The sequence below is a fragment of the Cheilinus undulatus genome, linkage group 17 (assembly GCF_018320785.1).
Source record: "Cheilinus undulatus linkage group 17, ASM1832078v1, whole genome shotgun sequence".
NCBI lineage: Eukaryota > Metazoa > Chordata > Actinopteri > Labriformes > Labridae > Cheilinus > Cheilinus undulatus.
This window is the reverse complement of record NC_054881.1, coordinates 16,564,830-16,585,613: the sequence shown is the minus strand read 5'-3', so window position 1 is coordinate 16,585,613 and position 20,784 is coordinate 16,564,830. Positions and strand designations below refer to the sequence as shown.

At 41.4% G+C, this 20,784-nt stretch overlaps 1 protein-coding gene across 1 annotated transcript in view; it reads right to left on the bottom strand.

Annotated features, from left to right (window-relative positions):
• Positions 1-20,784, bottom strand: part of csgalnact1a (chondroitin sulfate N-acetylgalactosaminyltransferase 1a) — a 73,655-nt gene that overhangs the window by 29,577 nt on the left and 23,294 nt on the right. The window contains exons 2-4 of the mRNA XM_041811636.1: positions 18,751-20,105; positions 9,461-9,677; positions 1,129-1,230 (exon numbers count right to left, since the gene is read on the bottom strand). Coding sequence (XP_041667570.1) covers positions 1,129-1,230; positions 9,461-9,677; positions 18,751-19,564 — 1,133 coding nt within the window. The 5' untranslated portion in view covers positions 19,565-20,105. The remainder of the gene's footprint in view (positions 1-1,128; positions 1,231-9,460; positions 9,678-18,750; positions 20,106-20,784) is intronic.

Sequence of the window (20,784 nt, the reverse complement as noted above, 5' to 3'; positions counted from 1 at the left end):
TACCAGAGGACATCTGATGATTTAGGAATAAACCCATGACATCCATCAATCTGTCTACATATACCAATCAACTATGGGCAAAATCTGACCAATCAGACTGGACAATGTAAATCCTTAATCAGGGTCAACACTCTTCCCGACTTTACCAGGAAAATCCACAAGGGAGCTGAAAGGAAAGGGAAAAATCAGCATGCAAAAGTGTTTATCATGTCTACCATGAATGCTCATACAAACATAATGATGAAATTGCAAGTAAGTGCACGGCACTATTTTACATGCATGGACAACTTATTCATTAGTCAATTCCTGCCAAGTTAAAGGTTAAATTGTTACTGTGGTCTGGACATCTGTGATCGAAATGCAGTCAATCAACTGTACTTCCACAGTTTCTGTGTTCATCTCTCCAGTACAACAGGATTTATTTCGCCTTTGATAATATTTCATTTCTTTTTAAGTGTTTTAAGCTCAGCCTTTTTTTAAATCCTCACAGTCTCTTTTAAGCGATAGCAGAAGGCAGAGACACCGGGAAACAAAGAGACACTGCAAGATACAACAAACCGTCCAACTGACTCGAGGCCAAACAAAAAAACCCTCAAGGCGAATCGACAAGCGTCGCCATAGCAACCCCCTGGGGAGGATCTGCGGCTCAGTCCAGAGAGAGAGAGAGAGAAAACCCAATGGGGCAACGGCGCTCGTCTCTAGAGGTGTGGGTGTCGAGGTCCGTGTGTGAGAGGTTTTAGCGTGAGTCAGGGATGATCACAGAGCCGATGTAATTTATCTGTGTTGGCTGGTGGCTCTCGGCTCCTCGGCGTGGGTGGCACACTGCTACTCCATTATTCATCAGACAGATGAGTGGCTGTGGCAGGACGCCCAGCCAGGAGGTGTATGCATGCCTGTGTGTGTGTGTGTGTGTGTGTGTGTGTGTGTTGTTTGCGTGAATGTTGGGAGAGGCGGAGAACAAAATTCAAAAAATGAGATTTTTGGTGTATGTGCAGGAAAAGACACTTTCACAGCATCTGCTTCTGAAAACCTGCAGCAGAGTCCATCTTCCTCTCATAATCTGCCCTCCATCCTCTGAGTTCACCCTCTAATACGAGAGATCTGATCTTGGCTGTGTTTCCAACCCACCTGGATGTGTTCTCCAGAGTGCTGCGGACCTCGCTCATCTGCTCGTTCCCGAAATACACCACCGTCAGATGGACCCGGCCGTCTTGACGCACACACACTTCCCTGAACACACAGAGAGGAAGAGACATGAGGGCTGAAAGCACTCTCAAATCAAGCAGAGGAGGGAAAGAGAGGGTTACAGGAAGGAAGAGAGTTGTGATAAAATGAAGGTTTTTGAAAACAAGACCTTGTTTCTGAGGTTTTTTTAGTCTCCGGAGCAATGAATAAAGAAGCCTGGCATCAACCCAGAGAAACAGCTTGAATCCATCATAAAGCTGAAATCTCTAGCATTGCAGGTTTATGGAATATTTTAAGTGTTCAGGAGTTATAGACCTTTTTAAGGTCAAATTCAAGCACTTTAAGGTGCATTTTCTAGATTTTCAAGGAGCCTACAACTGTGTTAAAGATTTTACTTGCACAAATACATATTAACTGTAAAAATGAGTGTGAGAGAGAGAGAGGGATACTTTTGAGCTATCTTAAATTAAGTCTTTGTCTACATTAAAATGTCTTTTTGTTTTAGTCATATTTAATTGTTTCTTTTTGGGATGCATAATATTACCAGCATGATATCATATCGGCATGATATTAGCTTAAAAAAGGAAATATCTTTATTGGAAGATATGAACATTTCTGCTGATATTTCCAACTTATATTGTGTCTATGAAAATCTTCCCATATCAGCTGTAAATATTTTCTACACCAACAATTAAGTTAGCAGAGTTTAAGGTTGGACCAACAGATCTACGTCATCTTAAGTCTTTTTCTTCATTCATCATTTCTTACACTGAGATTTGTCAATTTGTACATCCTTAAACTTTAAATTTTGTGTTTTAAGGACTGAAGTCCTAGGTCTGAACTGCACTTACAAATCAGTATTGGCTAAAATTAATTTCTAAATATAGGTATATCAGATAGTTTGTTCTAGCTTGGTCAACGAAAAATCAAAAACATCTTAGTCCAGGTTTAGTCCATAAAAAGTCCTCAAAGTCCTCAAAGTCTCTACTAAAATCACAAAACCCTTTTTGTGTGTTCTATGCACCCTGTAAAACCTGGTATCCCTGCTTTCTACAGCTGAGAGGCAGTAGAGCCTCAGGTTCACCCTACCTAACAGCTTGTGCTCTCTCATATCATGAATTTTGAATGTCCATTGAAAACTAGATTACATTTTTGTTGTGTTTGGTCTCCTTGACAAAAACTAAACATACTTTTTTATCAGCGTTTTAGATCTACTTTTTGCTAGTCTCATCTTAGCCCCGTCTTCCTCATTGAAAAAAAGTAGTCAACAAACATTTGTAGTAATGTTAAAGTCAATGAAACTAACTCTAGTGTGAGACTCTCTTTAATACCTATTTTTTCATCCAAAAGGCTGGCTGTGACCTAAATACTGATGCGCTATCATGACCACCACCATCCTCCTCTGAACGCATTTCTGTGTATTGCAAGAGACACAGCCATGCAGACCAGACTGGTGGGGTTTGGCGTCAGTGTTTACCATCCTTTTTCCCTCATTAGATCATAATACTGCATCTTAAGAGAACAGAACGTTTACTGTAAACTAAATAAAGCTTGTAGATTGCTGCTTTGATTGAAAAGTCTCCTAAGTTAAAGACATAAAGTGACAAACAGAGCCACAGGCTGAGAGCTCAACTGCTGTGTAATAGTAAGCAGCAAACACGAGACAACAAACCAATGTGGTGAGGCACTATGGCACAAAAACTACACAATGTGGACTTTGCTGATTGAAAAAAAAAATATCACATGGGAAGACAGTTTATGATGTTTTTCCCTTTGGGGAACTTACTATCTATTTTTCACTAAGTTCTTATATTACACATTTACAGAATTTCAATTCCTTATCATTTTAAACACACATTCTGTCTGTACCCATCCAGAATTACATTGTGTAATGGAGTGTTTAGATGCTGCTGACTAGTGCAGTTTCCCAAAAAATTTTTTACTGACCACCTTTTTTTCTAAAATCAGAATAAAACATCTATTTAAAAGTTAAGGTCTCTGGTCAATTAAAAAAATATAAAGACCTATTTTCTTGTAGTTAACTGATGAACTAACATTTGCCCAAAAAACACCACATATTTTCACATTTTACATTTTTTCATGATACTGTGAATGTGCTTACTCATTAAAAAGATAATTAATACCTTGAGTTTACTCAAGGGGTGTCAAACTCATTCAGGCTCAGGGGCCGGATTTGCTCCAATGACATGTTCTGTGGGCTGTGTTCTTTTTTTAGCAATATGCATGTATGTATGTGTGTGTATATACAAATATATATATATATATATATATATATATATATATATATATATATATATATTGTTACAGATGGAGGTAGTCTGTGACCTCCAGCACTCCTAACGAGCTTCTCACTCAGCTCACCTGTCCTCATTGCACTCAGCTGGTGCTCATCAGCCTGGGTAGTCTATAAAAGGAGGTTCTTTCCCTCAGTTTGGTGTGTGACACCAAAGAGCCAACACCTTCAGTTGGTTTCTTTTGGTTTGTGTGATGAGTGTTTTTGAGAGTGTGAGAGTGGTTATGTGTTTTGAGGGAAAGAGGGTAAATTCTAGAGTTTTTGTGAGGGTTGATCTCTAAGGAGATTTCTGCACTTAGTGTTTTCTCCCCAACAAGCGATTCTACCTCTGTTTGAGGCCTTTTTACTTTAGTTTGCCAACTTTTGGCAAAATTAGTGGGTGGCTGTGGAGAAGCATAACTCCACTCCATCTTTTAGACCCCAAAGGCCTTATCTTTGTTTTGTATAAAGGTGCAGATTTTCTTTTTGTTACTTTCCCTGTCCATGACCCCTGTCCTTCACGTCATGCGACTTGCAGAAATGTGACTATATATATATATATATATATATATATATATATATATACACACACAAAAGGGTATATATTAGCTACTTTAGACAGGATTTACAAACAGGTCAGACATTAATATGCTGCCCTTGTATCACATGGCGTTTTTTTCAGATTTTTAACGTTTTTAAGACCCACTAATGCTAAATTTACAAGACTGGAATATTCATTATAAATATACATTCAGCATGACTGTTTATGGATTTAAAATGGCAACCTGTTTACAAAATCTGATCTGATACTTATTTCACCTGGCCTGGGATCAGGTGACAGAGTCCAGAGAGGAGATGAGTGAGAGAAAGTACAGAGAGAGAGGAGGATCCTGTGAAGATTTATTGCAGACTGCTGCGCTTACATACTACTCATAGAGCTACAAAACCTCACCTACTTGACTTGAAAACTTGACTTTAAAGCACATGTCTGTGCCCCAACAGTCGTTCTTCTGCATGTGCGTTCTCTCTGGATCATCATGAACAGGGCCATCTCCGTGTGGAATTTTCATGCCTTTTCAAGTTTGGTTTTACAAGGCAAAAACCTCTGACATTCATTAAGGCCCGAGGAAGGAAACAGGAAAACTGAGGTGCAGACAGGACCGGACTGTAAGTGGCCTGCGGGCCGTAAGTTTGACACCCCTGTTCTAGAGAGAAACTGTTTTCTTTTACTAAATCTCAACATTATTTTTTGTTTTTCATGTGAAAGACCCTTGAACTAATTTTACTTCTCTATCTAACAAGGCAGCTGTTCAGTCAGATTTTATCATTCAGGCACACAATTACAATTTCAAGTACTTATCCGTAATCCAAGCACATTCAAAGTTGGAAAACAACATTAAAGCATTTTCAAGGATTTAAAACACCCACATGAGCCAGAAGTGTTTTCCTTTCACCTTATATTTGGGTGAATTTTCTGCTTGGAAAACAAGTCACATTCATATCTAGGATTTTCTGAAGTTCATTTTCCAATGTTTATCATTTAAAGACAAAATTGTCAACAACAATGAAGTTTTTAACTACAATAATCTTAATGTTAAGCTAGGAGGCATTATCTTCACACCTTACAGATTCTAATACTCTGCTCTGACATTTGACATTACAGGTTTACTGATTACTCCATCCATTATTTACACAGCTTTTCCCATTCAGGGTCACTGGGAGCTGAAGCCAATCTCAGCTGTCATTGGGCGAGAGGCGGGGTTGGTCGTCAGTCAATCACATGGTTGACACATAGAGACAAACAACTCACACCTATAGTTAATACAGGGTCACCAATTAGCCTAATGAGCTTGTCTTTGATCTGTGAGAATCCACACATGCACAAGCAGAACAAAGAAACTCTGCACAGAAAGGCTCTGTCCGACCGGGATTCAGACCAGGAACCTTCTTGCTGTGAGGTAATAGCGCTAACCCCTGTGATAGGATTACCTTATTCATAATCACTTAAATAAAATAAAACATGAAACCAAGGCATTGCTTTCAAGGTTTTAGCATCTAAGGCAGGGGTTCTCAAATTTTTAAGCCACTGACTCCAAAAATAATGCCAGAAACCAGGACCCCCATTGTACAAGAGGGTGGTTGAAGCATAGTTGAACACATTTATGCACTTTCAGTAATAGTCATGTGCAGCTTACATTTTAAGACCAAGTTTTTATTCTACATGTAACTACTTTTATGCATATACTTTTATAAAACTGGGTAAAACATAACATTTGAAAATAGTCCTTATTTTTGGCTGACTGCTGAGGTCAGCCCTATATATGGCAATGTCTGTGTCTGAGTAAGTAAGTAACTCAGTAAGTAACTGACTGAGTGAGTTACTTTTCATGTTGGGAAAGATGTTTCACTCCTCTGCTTACCTGCTTTGGCATGACTGTGATAGTTGAGGGGGAAAAGGTAAAGTCTGGTGTGAATGCTTGTGTACAATGGCTGCTCATGTAGCGATTAGCTCTGACTAAGTCACAGCAGCACTTTAGTCAAAACTGGACATTTCTTTATTAAAACGATTAAAGCAAAGATAGCAACACTAAAAGATTTCTGTAACAGAAAGGGTGTTTTTGCTCTTCTGCCAAACCACTTCAGCATGAGTGTGTAATAGTTAAGGGGGGAAAGGGTTGCTTGATGTACTTGTATACACGTAGCCGAACGTTAGCTCGGCCTTAGCCAGACCAACACATTTCTTCATCACAGTTAGTGCTGAGATCAACACGGAAAGCTTTCTGTGAAAGAAAACGATGTTGTCGCTCTTCTGCCGCCCCGCTTTGGCATGACAATGTGATAGTTACGGGGAAAGGGTTAGTTGTTGTATACAGCTAATGAGTTGTTGTGTCCCAGCTAATGATTCTAGCAGGCCTGCTAGTGGAGTTAATAGCTGGGACTGAGCTGCAGCGGCACTTTTGTCAGAACCAGACAACATGTCTAAATCCAAACAAAAGCAGAGAGCAACACTGAAAGCTTTCTGACAGAAAAAAATGTTCTTGCTCTACTCCCGGTCTGTTTCGGCATGGCTTTCCGATCACGGTGGTGAGCTTGTCCTGTTTAGTCCACTGTTAGCTGTTAGCTTGGACGTAGCAGAAGGACCGCTGCAGGTTACTCCAGCCTGGACCGCTGTTCTTGTTAAATCCAGAGCACAGAGCCACACGGACAGTTTGTCTTGTGCAGAGGGGAGGTTTTTGCCCTTTTCTTGTAGTGTTGTCTCCCATTCACGCAGTAATAGCAAAGAATACAGAGAGCGTCAGCTGAGTGGATGTGCATCTGTGTTTAACCGATCAAATGCGGTAGAACAAAAGCAGGAGGGGAGGGGGATGACGCTGCTCAGACAGAGAAAGAGGGCAACATGTAGCTTTTTATGTTTCAGTAACCACTTACTATACCTTTGGCTAAAAATAATGAACTACTAACAATCATGACAAATTCACTCTGCCAGAACACACATTTCAGCCAAGCATTTCAACAGGTATCCAGAATAGTTGTGGTCAGCCATATACTAGGTTTTAACCTTGTCTTGTTTGGAAGGCATCTGGCAACCCCCTCTCAGAGTCTTGTGAGTCCCATGGGGGTCCTGACCCCCAGGTTGAGAACCACTGCTCTAAAGTATTAAATTTAGAAGTCAACAACAGCTCAGATAAAAAGTTTAAATCAATCGTAAAGTACAACTCCTAAGTTTTAGCAGGCTTTAGCAGCCTAATTGTGATCATTCACTCCTTTATTGCCCGTTTACATTTGGGTGTTTCTCTGCTGGCAGAAATATTTTCACCTTTGGACCGGAGAGGAATTTATATTCCTGGTCAAATGTTTGATATTTAGAGGCAATATTTAAAAAGAAATAAAGAAAAACATAAATAATGGAATGAAAAGCTAAAATAATCTTAATGTTCAGTTATAAAGACAACACCCTTAAACGCAGCCGACTTTGATTCACTGTTTTGACATTTTAAAAGCTTAAGGATTATTTAAGTAAATCCACAAATCACAGCAAACAAATAAAAACCAAAAGCAAGGCCGTGTTTTGAAGGTTTTAGTCCCTAAAGTACTCAAATGAGGAGTCAAAAACAATTGCACATAAACAGTTTCAATCAAAGCTAGCGTAAAAGTCAAGGTTTTAGCTTCTAAATTGTGATGATTTACTTAATTTGTTTTATTTCACTCTCAGTTTTGTTCACTGCTCATGTTTGGATCTAGGAGGTTTAAAAATTGTTTTCAATTTTTGACATTAAGAGGCTGAAGGATAACAAATCAAACATTACACCACCAAAACAATGGAATTAAAAATAAAGATGATCTTCATTTGAGGAATTTAATGTGTTTTTCATCTGTTTTGAAAATTTTCAAGGCTTAAATAAACAAAAAAAAATCCTCAAAACAATTGATGCTCAAAATAATAATCCCTATTTTTGAAATATTTCTGTCTCTCCTCTTCCAGACTCTACGTGTAAAGTGAAGAAAGAGACCGTTCATGTGGAGAGACCAGGTGGGAGATGCCTGCAGGCACTTTGATGGAGACATGTCAAATACATCACACACATGCTGAAGATAATTCACCTTCTGTCCCGTAGCACACACACATACAGCATGTCAGAATTCTCCCCACGAGCACATGGGGGAATATGTCTCATAAAACACAACAAGATGAGTGTGAGATGCTTAAAAATAACCTAATGCATGCAGGGAATACTGAATCATCTGACTAATATGATTTTTACAGATATTATAGCTGCAGTTGTGTTTCAGACGTGCTCTAAATGTTTGCATTCATAGAAATAAATAGATTTTCTGCAGGGCTTTGTTGAGGAATTTTGCTATTGAAGCCACAAAGTAGATTAAATGAGGCTGTTTGGATTATGCCGTCATGTAAGGGTAATATTTCTTCTTTAACAGCCCAAGTCCTAGTCTGAAAATGTTTGCAAACTCACAATTTATATCTCTATTCTGCACTTGGGTGACATATCACAGTGCATGATAAGTGCTGTTATTTCCCAGCCAAAAAGTGAAAAAGCATATACAATAAACATGCAGTTACTCACTGCTATCACCCCCTAAATGCACGCCAGCACATACACACAGTTTGTTCTTAAATATGGATGAGTGTAAAGTGTTTGCTCAGCGACTCGCCGACTCTTTCAAGTAAGTACACTTTGTGCCACGTTGTATATCAGCTGCTGGTAGTCTGCCCAGGGGGGCTTTTTAATGGGCCGCAACACTGCTACTAAGCAGGATTTATCATGTAAAAAGAGCTGTGATAAGCAGCAGTAGCAGCACAATAAATCAGACACTAAGGAGGATGTTTCCTGAACTGATGGTGACGGACTGCAGAGCTCAAAAAAGCACATTTTTCTCCAGGCGGATGGGCTTGTACGGCCAATCAACCTCTCATACTTTGTCGTTATCAGAAATTCTGCACAGATTTATCTCATACACACAGAGAAAAGGATATATTTGCTGTAAAATTAACATTTTAGGGTCTAAATACCAGAGAAAAATATGTATAAATATGTATTAAACATATTTTTCTGTGGTCTTGCAATAGACATCTTTATTCATGCTCTTGTCTGAATCATTTAAGCCTCACTCAGATTTGTTTACATTCTAATTATGCGGACCAGCACCAAAATAAATTAACTGATAACACCACATATGCAGTTTCAAAATTTTAATTGCATGTTTCTTCAAAAATAGCTCCTCTGATGTTAATTTCCTCTCCTCTAATCTCTCCCACTCCTTGTCTCTGTCTGCCGGTTGCCCAATTAAAATGTAAAACTGGAGCTGAATCTCAGGTTTTGAATAACAGAGTATCACATTTTCCTGAATTAGTGAAGCATACTGAATAATTCAGTATCGTCTGTTTATGTCACAAAGTTTGACTTTCAGATAAAGAGCGAGCAAGAGGATGAAGTGTCAAAAGGTAGGATGGCTGGGTCTCACCTGAAGTTGTGCATGAACTGTTTGAACTTGTCGGTGCGCCTGGACAGCGGGACGATAATGTTGATCGGGATGTTGATGGTGTCCACCCGCTCGTTTTTCACCTTCATGAGAGGTCCAAATGGACGGAAGAGTACCAGGCGTCTAAATTCATGACTTGATTCCCCTTTGAAGGTGAGCTCATACAGCGTCCCTTTGTCCCTCTCTGTGCGGGTGATACCTGACAGGTGAGACAAGAGAGGTAAAGTCATGACTAAACTGATTTAGATACAGTGAAAGCACCCAAGCATGTTATTAGTTATCATCAGAAGATATATTTTACCACCACAGCTACAAACCACTGGTCCTCAACCTCATCAATCCCCTGAAATAATTGCTTTTCACACACCTACACATTCCTAAATGCATATTAATATACATATACTCTACCCTAAATTCACTCTGCACTGCTATAAGGTCACCGGACAAACTTTAATTTTCTCCCTCACTTTCTCTGTCCTCGCACTGCCTGTTAACCCTTTTGAAGTCTTTCCTAGTTTGTCTGTTCAAATTACTATCTTGAATACATCTGTCTATTTCGTTTGTCTCACAACTGGGGTCTGGGACCCCCAGGAGGGGGTCAAACATATCAACTTATATCATGGTAAAATACAAATTAAATAGTTTATACAAAGGTCAGGTCAGGTCTGGGAGCATATGATGGTTTGGCACGTTGCCGCTTCAACCTTGTTCCTATACTGCTCTGGCCTCCTGATGGCCATCCTCGAGGCCTGTGCCAGGCCCATGCCGCACCTCCAGGTATCCTCCCAGCTTCCCCGTCCATGACTCATGCAGTCACTCTCACCGTCTGAGCCCACCAGGTCCTTAGCACCCAGACCTGAGCTGGATCAGACCTGGGTAGGTGCGCCTTGTGCCCATAAAAGTACAGCTGCTGTCCCTGTATCAAGCAGCTGCCCCTTCCCAAGCCCACACAACAGTATCGTAAGACCTGGAGGACAAAGGACTGAAAGACTATGAGTTTGATCTGCATACTCAGATACTGGGAACGCCACACTGTCTTGCTCAGTGAAACCATCATCCCATGTGCAGGCCCAAATCTGAAGTTGATTTCAGCCTTGCAATAAGTAAATTGATGGATTACACTGAGTAGGTAGGTAAACTGCTTCAAGACTTCAACGCTCTCACCGTTCATAGACAAGGATTGAATGGCAGCATCCACTGCATCCCCAAATGCCTGGATCTTTGTTTTTGCCCAGGAAACGTGCATCCCCTTGCTTCAGCCCCCTCACTCAGCAAGGTAAAAACCCCCACAAGGACAGACTCCACAAGGATCACAGCATCAGCAAAGTCCATATCAGTGATCTGGACTTCACCAAATGGCACACGACAGTTGTTGCCCCTGTAACTTGCCCTACTATCCAGCCTCACCCAAGAATCTACTGGGAAGAAGTCAGAAGTGGAGCCACCACACCACAAAGCACTCTCTGTCCCAAAATATAGGCCAGACATCAGCTGGAATAGCGAATGTGGGGCCCCATGGAGCTCCAAAATCATCCAGAGGGTATCTCTACTCACTGAGTCCAACACCTTCCAGAAATCAACATAAGCTGCAAGCAACCCTTGAATTACCGAAAGCACTCAGTGAGGATCTAAAGAGTCAGGATGTAGCCTACTGTAGTCCTTCAACTGTTGAGTCTCCTCGACAGTTGAAGGATCCCAACTTACAGGTGGGTCTACACTCAGTGCTTCTGCAGCATCCATTTGGAGCACACAACTGGAAAGATCTACATGATACAACTCCTCAAAGTAGCCAGACTATCATTCCTTGATATCTGACTCTTCTGTCAGGATCGTGCCATCAGGCGCCTTCACTGAGGAGCAATGTGGAGAGGATGCAGCTGCCTCGAGGCGCTGTATGGCCCTGTAAGCTGGGTGGGCATAGTTGTGACCAGGCGGCTCTCTACCATCTCACAAAGGCCACGCAGCCTCACACCTCAGTCTCCTGCCCAGTTCAGTGTTGCCATCAAGTCCTGCCCCTCAATGATACCCATGGTTTCCTCAGAGATGACCCCTCCAACTCCTCAGTAACTTTAGAATGCATTCACTGGCAGCAGCCAAGGTACTGGACCTGAAGTCCGCCCAGAGAGACTCAGGATCTCGAGAGGTGTTGGTGCTCCAAGAGTGGCCATAAGCCCAGCTGCATACACCTGAGCAACATCTGGCTCCCCAAGGCGACTGGCACCCAATCTTATTCGACCAGAGTCAGGAGCACACCCACATAGTCATTATTTGTGCAGTGGGTTTTCACCAAAGGAAGTTGTTCTTGAGTTACCTACAAGAAAAATAGGTTAAATCTCAAAAATGTAGGGTAAAATAAATTCAACTATACTTCCAGGTCTGAAAGAACATCTTTGAATCCCCTGAGCCTGACCCTGCCTGGGCCCAAAGAAAGGGGTGGGGATCCTGGCCTGACCTGGTTTCTCATGCTTGGACAGCATCTTTAACATATTCTAATACAGATCCCAACTGGTGGCAGAAAGTTTGCTAGCTGTAGTCGTGGTGGTCGTGTGTGGTTGATTAACATCAGTACTTTATGCACTTGCACTTGCATGGCTGGGTTAGTATTAACTCTTTTATTAACTCATCATTTATTTAGGTGTTTTGCATAGAAGAATTCAAACTATAGTGCTGTTATTACTATATATACACAACTATAAAAGCCCGCTTTGTGCTTCATAGAGTGTCTTTGATGATGGTATCTTATACAAATGTGGTAATGTTTATTCATATATCCTGAAATCCAGTTGCACCATAGGACATTTCCCCCTCTATCAGGGATCTGTTCTACTTCTCTGCATTTCTCTCAGTTTGCTTCCACTCCATTGTTCTGCCACCAATATGCATACACATCTGCTGTGACTAAACCATGACATCTACACCTAATTGGTCTACACAGCCAATTAAGACAAAGAAAGTTGTCTTAAAGCCAGACATGTCAACTGATCGAACAACATTGTTATTCACAGTCACACAACAGAAAATCTTCCAACCAGCCTCTCTAATAGCTTCCTTGTTAGCATACTGTCAATCTAACTTAATCTGTACAAGAAACAAAGTTAAAAGCATCTATTTGTGGTTTTACAGGAGGTCATTTAACCTCAACACAGAACAGACTGATACAAAGCGCTATTGATCTTTTAATCTCAACAAAAACATGCTTCTACTTGCTGCAGAAGGACCGTCTTCTAAGAGTTTAACTTCTTGTAGGTTTGGAAAAAGATTTACTTTATTACATTTGTACCACTCACATTAAAATTATAAACTGCTATATGTGAATTAATGTAAGCCAGAGGAAAACACCAAGATTTGAAGTCAGGATTTGGGTTCCAGTGCCTGTTCCTCTGCTTATCTGTGTGTTGCAACGATTTTGTTTCTCGTTTTCTCCAGGGTGCTGCTATTGTTTACATCACTCCAGATTTTGGCGTTTGCAAGGGCCAAAGATCACGCTTTTCCCTGTGAGTTTCTATCTCAGCAGATGATCTGTAAAATAAACATTTTCAAGGGAACATTTTCAAGAACCAGCTTCATCCTTATTCTTCAGTTCTCTCTGTGACGTAATGAAACTGAATGTTTGTGGGAAAATGAAGAGAGGATTCAAGGCCACTGGAGACATTGTCCATGCACTCAGATGCTGCTGGGATGAGAAGCCAGGCTGAATATTCACATAAAACACTCACACAGAGACACAGAGGCTATTCTGGTGATCCGACCAATTTTCTTGTTGCAGGCCTTAGTGGTAGCTTGCTCCTCAGAGAGGCGTTATTTTTCAATTACAAGGATTATTACTTGCAAATGGAGCCGCTGAGGTCTACAGGGGCAGAGAGAAAAGGGGAATGGAGATAGGGAAAGTAGGAAGTGAAACTAGAGAGAAACAGATCAGGAGAAAGAGGAAGACCAATCACTAAAAAGGCCTTCAGAGAGAGAGTAGGACAGATAATAAAGGAGAAAGTGAAGAAGCTGGAATAAGGGAAGTCTGTGGGCAAGGATTTACAGTCAGACAGTGGCATGAAATTAAGGTCTTCCTGTTAAGTTTGCCCACTTCCTGTTAGTGGGAGGCCTCATTTCCGAACATAAGCTTTGTTTTAGTAAATATTCCAAATATTTTCAACTAAATGTCTCCATTTCCCGTCTGCTATCTAACTGCAGCAAATAATGTCAAATAATTTCCAAACTACATCCAGATTTTAATGTGAGTTAGAACGGCTAACGTAGTTAGTAAGAGAAATTTTCAGTTTTATGCAGTTTACAACAGGTAGCTTAGCACGACAACGTTTTGCTTCGCTTTCCGTTGTCGTTTCCAAAGAGTTCCACATTCAGACGGCAAAGTTATCAAAATGATCTACATTCACATGAGACTGCGGGTAACACCAAAAACGATGTAGTATACATGTCAGGCCAGTAGATGGCAGTGTGATTTTCGCACTTGCATCAGATTCTGACCCGACCCATACGCCGTCAAAGGGCGTATGGGTCAGGTCAGAATCTGGTGCACGGAATACGTCTCCGCTGATCCAAGTGATGGCGGAGGAAATCAACACTTTGTTGGAGAAGTACAGTTAAATTCAAAAGAGTGAGAAGCACAAACAGTACACTGGTGTCAATCATCTTTGGTTTGTTTTGGGCTTCCCATCCGTGCATGCAATGTAAGCCTACTCACATACGGATATTTACTGCAGCCGCAGTGCGCATGTCCATTTTAAGAAAGCACTGGTTTCCCTGTTTACGTGGAGACGGAGATGGGGGCGTTTTGAAAAACTTCCACTCTGGAGCCTGTTTCCGAAAAGCTCCATTTTCAGGCACCAAAACGCCATTGCCGTGTAAACGGACAGCCGAAACGCTACAAAACTTTTGCGTTTTCACTCGAAAATGTTGTGTAACTGGGGCATAAGTGTAGCTGTGTACAGAATTCCAATTTTAGCTTACAACTATGCTTTTGTAGAGCAGCAAAAAAATGTTCATTTTTAAATCAGTAAAATAATTTCTGAATATTTTTTAAATCAAATGATTAGTTTCTAAGTTGAGTAACCATGCAGTGAGCAGCATAATACATACTGAACTAGTTTTAATAGCTGAGACACTCCTTCATGGTGTGCCAGGACCCCTCTGCATGGGGTCAGGGTCCTGCTTACCCTGTCATGTTCCATCCTGCCATGACAACCACCTCACTACGAACTGGCCTTTGAAATCATTTTCATTAATTAGAGCCAAGGACGTTGCATTTGTCGCTGTGGTATCCATATTGTTGGATTTTCTTGCATTACATCTTTATTTAAAATTCTGTGACTGTCACAGCTCTACTTCAGTCCCTTTCTATGGACTGAATTGAGTGGTTGGAGAGTTCATTGTGCATACCTCTTCTGTTTGTGTGCAGTTTCAGCTCACTAGCCTGCTAATGCAGCCCTGAAAGCTCCCTGAAGATGCTTTTGTCAGTCTGGCAATCTTGCCTGCCTTTCATTTGTCTGGCTGGTTGAATAAATCTCCCTGCTTGTTCAAGATTTGTTTAAAATCAATATCCATTAAGGAGTTTTAGGAGCCAAATATGAGCCAGAGAGAGATGCAATGTCGCTAAAAGCAAGCTGCACTTTTTCCTCTGTTTTGTCTCAGAACCGTGAAGGTTGTTTAGATAAACACAAACGTATGCACATCTATTAAAATCCCCGTTGCATAAACACACATATACATTACTGAAGACCACACACAGCTCATACACATGTACGAGGCTCCACGTCCTGACCTATGGCTCATTTCCCTCTGAGCTAGGTGCCCCTATTACTCACTTTAAATCCTCCTCCCACTCTCACGCTGAAGGGGGTGACCTTCAAAGAGTAGATCACCCACCGCAGAGATATTCACTCACACACATACACACACTGAAATACAGTGTTGGAAAAGATGCTGCACTGTGAATGAGGAGCAGCTGTGTTCATTTCCTGAGGTTGTGTTTGAGGCAGAGCAGAACAAACGAGGAGGAAATCCTGGCTGTTCTTCTTCACAAACACACTCATATATTTCTGACCTTCAAGAGATTTGTTTACAAGACAAAAAAAAAATAATAAAGTAAGCCAAGGTTGATGAAGAAAGGGAAGGTGTTTGGATGTAGAAAACTGGAGCTAAATTTGTAAGTCTGTCTCTGGGAACGTAGGTTGGTTTTCCAAATTACAATGTAGAGATGAATGTGTCAGCACTCTGTGCAGGCTGTATGCAAAGAATGATGCCTCCATTAGAATACTACTCACAATGAGACGATACGATATGATACGATAAGGAAAGATACAATACAATATGATTCAAAACAATAAGGAAAGACAAGATACAGTGCGATGAAGTACAACACAACATGACATAACACAATACGATACATTAAGGAAAGATATGGTATGATACGAAACAACTCAATTTTCTGACAAGAAATACAAGACAATACAACAGGATACTAAGACACAATACAGTAGAATACTGTGACACACTATGGCAAAATAGAATAACAACATGACAGGGCTTTCCAAGTGCTAGCTGTCAGCCTAACAGCAAACTAGTCACTTAGTCACTCAACTATTTTCCTGTTGTTGACTTACCTGCTTTTCCTAAACTTTTTTAACTTAATTCCAACAGTATGTCAGCTTAAAATAAAGTAATTTTCCACATAAAATTATCATTTTCAATATAAACATAAAATTAATCTCCTTTTGGTGGTTGTATCACTCATAAGTTGTCTGCAATCATACGACCCTGATGACACGGGAATGCCCGAAGGGTGTCAGGAAGTGGGGAACAACCATAAGAATGAATGGGATCGGAGGCAAGTTTGTACTTAACAGCTCTAAATGGACCTGTATGCTGCAATAATCATCAGAAAATGTTCATACTTTCTGTTACGACCACTACAAAAAGTTGATTTTTTTTTTCCACAGTTTGACAAAATTTCCCCAGTGGGGAGTTGATCCATATCACAATTTACTCAGTCCAGCAGACTTCCTAGCATAGCGTTGTCAAGCCAGATGAAGGGAGACAAGAGTTTAGAGTAGTCTTGACTGAACTGAGAGGCTAGCTGAGCCCCGTTAACATAAAAAATTCCTAAATTTGTTGCAAACATGCTCATAATTGAAACAATGCACTATCATTCAAGGAACCTTGTGGGTTAAGCAACAAGCCTGTTCTACAAAATGTCTCTTTTATGTGAGCTACTGGAGCTAGCTCCAGTTTGAGCGCCAGATTGCTACCTCCGTCAATGTTTGTGTTTTGACCACCCCTGCAACCCCCACCATGTTCCCACCCCGGCCACGGTGAGGAAAAGCATCGGCTTCGGTATGTGCCGCTTGTGGACTCTCATGGTACACGGAGTCGCTGTGGCTCCAACCTCTTGGTCTCACTGGATGACTGAATGTCATCGTCACAAGGGTGAATATTCCACTATTCCTCCCAGCATTGTGAGTATTCTTGCTACAATTTGCTCTCTTTTTCTCTTTTACGCACCGACTACAACCACTACTACCGCTTCCTCATCTCCTCGACTGGCAGTGCGTCTTCAAACCCTCTCTCTACAAAACTTTGAATGGAAAGAAACCCCAAAATGCTGCTGGGATTGAAATTACTCAGGTCCGCCATCTCCTGGTGTAAAGTAGTAACAACATTAGGCACCATATTTGCAGCTACAGCTTGTTTAATTCAGGCTTCAAGCAGTGGATAGAGTCAGAAGAGAGAGTGAGAAATGACATGAGGAAAAGGAACCGGGTCAGACTGTCACCCAGACTGCATGCATACTGTACATGGGACATAATCTAACTGCTAAGCCATCTATTCCTCTTAATTCAAGTATTTAGAGCAGTAAACGTAATTCTCTCATGAGGTTTGTCTTTTACATTAAACCACTAATTTCAAAAATAGCTATGTGAAAAACAACAGATCAGATTCTTGCAACAACAGAAGCTTCATGCACAAAGTAGCTGAATTATTGTCATTATTTAGTTCATAACTTGTTTCCCTTTTACATAATTGAACTCTAACTAAAAATAGTTGTTTAATTATTCACCAGATTGAAGTGTTGAAAGTGCAAAACTTCCTGGAGATACTTTCTTTGTAAGTACGCCTCACTTTGTTTAATTAACCAGGGGGAGGAAAGCTTTCAAAGACCCTGTCTGGCTACTTTAACCCACAAGCGGATTATTCCATTGTCTGTGGAAAGCCTTGTTTGATACAAGAAGATTAATGCAGTATCATAATACAGTACAATGCCATAAAATACACTTCATCATCCCCTGGGGTGAATTTGTCTTTGACTTCAATGCTGCATTAATAGAAATCCCTGACTGGTAAGAATATGTACAAGGTTAGATTTTGTAGGGCTGCAGCTAAAGAGTCTCAATTCTAAACATTTTTTTTGTATAATTTGACAGATCTTTTAGTCTGTTAAATGTTGACATTATGAAAGCACCCATCAAAAACTCCTAGAGACCAAAGCATTGTCTTCAAATTGCTTCATTGTCAAAACAACACTTAAAACCCCCACACTTTTCATTACAAAGTTTTTCATTTATGAGTCTGGAGCAAGCAAACATTTCACATTTTTATTACAAAACCACCAAAATGATAAATGAATGATCAAAGTATTTGGTGATTTGTTATTCTTGATCTGTCATTTGCCAAAACTGATTAAGCAATGTTGCCTTGTGTTTCATGATTCAGAGGAATATTGCATAAACCAGACCATGAACCCAGCTAGCGCACCCATTTGGGGACTTAATTGGGAGCACCTGGACTCATCTGGGTTACCCAGCTGGGGCCTCACCAATTAGGTCCACTGTTTCCATGGAGACCCCACAGGGCTGATGAAGGGCCTTTAATGGGTTCGATGCAGGCGCCATAATGTGTGAATATAGCCTACTTGGAGCCATCAAGTACCCCATTTTTGTGTTTAATTGGTATACCCATTCTAAGCTGGTGTAATTACCTCTTTGTTTCCTATCTGAGCCTTTACACCGTCCTACTTCCATGTGTACTCAGGGTCCTGGCCCAGTAGAGGCCCAACTAACCCAGGTAAAACCTCTCTAGCCCCCTCTTTAATGCACTAGCTGGGATCTTTCCCTCATTCAAATCAGTCATTTATCTTTGAGTAAGCAGTTGCTATTGGATGATAAAAGGAAGGAAAATTGGGTATTTTCCTTGAAAGCATTGCATTTGATTTTAAATGTGAACACCATTATTTATATACGAGTTGTGATTTGACATGCACCTACCTTCGATGAAGTCAGAGGGTGAGTACACTTTACTGGTTTGAGTCTTTCCCACTAAACTCCTATCATCCAGCTGTGTTGATGGCATGTTCAGACTGTGCAGAGCCATCTCCAGTACCTCCCCCAGCTCTTCTCTCTTGTCCTTCCTCACTGGCTTCTCCTCAGGGTGCCTCGTCAGCCCCATCTCCAGCTGGTACACCCTCTGCAGGGTGAAACTCTCAAAAGGCACCACTGCATATTCACTGGGCAACCTGGAGCCAGCGGTCACCTCCGCCTTTGACAGCTGACTCCTTAAGTACTCCTGGAGGTCCGTCTGCTGGCTCTTAGCTCCCTGAGCCTCTCCGAGACCACCTCCTTGTGATATGGCCCCAGCTTCCTGTCCCTCTGCGGGGCCTCCTGCAGCCCTCTTCAGGCTCTCCTGCACTCCTTTCAGTTGCTGGCTTCGCTCTTGTAAAGCCTCCTTGAGCTGAGCGATCTGCTTCTTCAAGGAGGAGATGTGGAGGCGATGCTGCTCTTCGCGCTCTTGGAGGAGCACCTGGTAAGACTGAGCACCGGGGGGACCTCCACTTTGAACAACCCCAGTCCGTGCTCCTCCTGTCCCACCTGCCACTGCTCCAATCCCTGGTCCTGTGCCCCCCAAACTAGGGTGATTAGGTCCGGCTCTGGGGAGGGCGTGGCTCAGTGGAGGGTCATCAGAGTGTGGTGGGCTGCAAGTCATTACATATAGGAGGGACAGGGAGCAGCAGAGGATCACCAGGAAGCCTCCAACTCGGGAAACCCAGGCGAGAAGTCCACGCCGCAACATTGCTGCATGCATCAAAACTCACTCCTCTCAGATCAAACACCCACACGCCAAAATATCATGTAACCTCACACACCCCAGCCTCGATGATAAGAGCCCATTTGTGATTATTTTCCATCACCCAGTGCGGAGGCCGGCCACTTATCAGTATGAGGTCATTTAATCTGAATTAGGTCATTGCCTCTCTGCCGCCTGAGATTGTAACGCATTTTGTCATTTGCAAATTGAATGTGCGATGCTCAAAAGCCTGGAAAAAAACATTTTCTCCTTCTCTGTTGCTCCAATTAGCTCCATATTCTGCAAGAAGATTCTGTCCCAAACATTGTTACATCACTCATATGTGACTCATCTGTTCGTATGGGCTCTCAGTCTGTCTTAAATGTCTTCTTCCTGTCTGCTAGACTTTCACCGAGACGAAGAAAGTGTCTCAGGAAATGTCTCAGGGTGATTCAATATCCAGGCCGGATGAAAAGGGGTGATGCACGGGGCAAAAATGCTGCATTTCATGAGAAAGTAAATCCTCGCTGACCAGTGATGGTTCTCTTATGATGATTTCCTGAAATAGAAAACAGACAGAGATAGAACTTTTTAAATTTTTTAAGCCTCTTTAAACTGTATCACATCAACATGACTTGTGCAAGTTAAGAATCCAGAACACTCCAGGCCACTTTGACATGTCAGCTTAGCATGGCACAGAGTTACACGGTCTTCGCCAAACTAAGCATTCCTTCAGGACTGCTGCTCCTGGAAAACAAAGTTGTCACTGACGTGTTAGAGTATGAGGCAATATGTGAGGCTGTGTGCTTAACCGTGAGTGTGTTTCATCGTGAGTGTGTGTTCAGTGAAGAGAAAAGTTTGCCACAAAAGTATATTTACAGTGGAGCCACTGCAGTGATATGCTGCTTGGCTGCTCTGTTTATTTATTTATTTAAGTTTTATTTAACTCTCTTGTGATATTTTATCTCTATTTTGAGAGGCTCAATGTGATATCCATGCCTATTTAAAACCATTACAGTCATTATAAATCATTTTATTTTTATGCAGTGTTTGACTGGCTGATACAAAAGCCGTGTTTCCAAATTAGGTTTCTGTAATTGTTATTTTAAGCCCAGAGTTGGACCTTTATATGCCCCTGTTTCCTGCCACAGTCCAAAGACATGCAAATGAGGTACTCTAAATAATCTGTAGATATGATTGTGAGCATGAATGATTGTCTCCCTGCCTGTGATTGACAG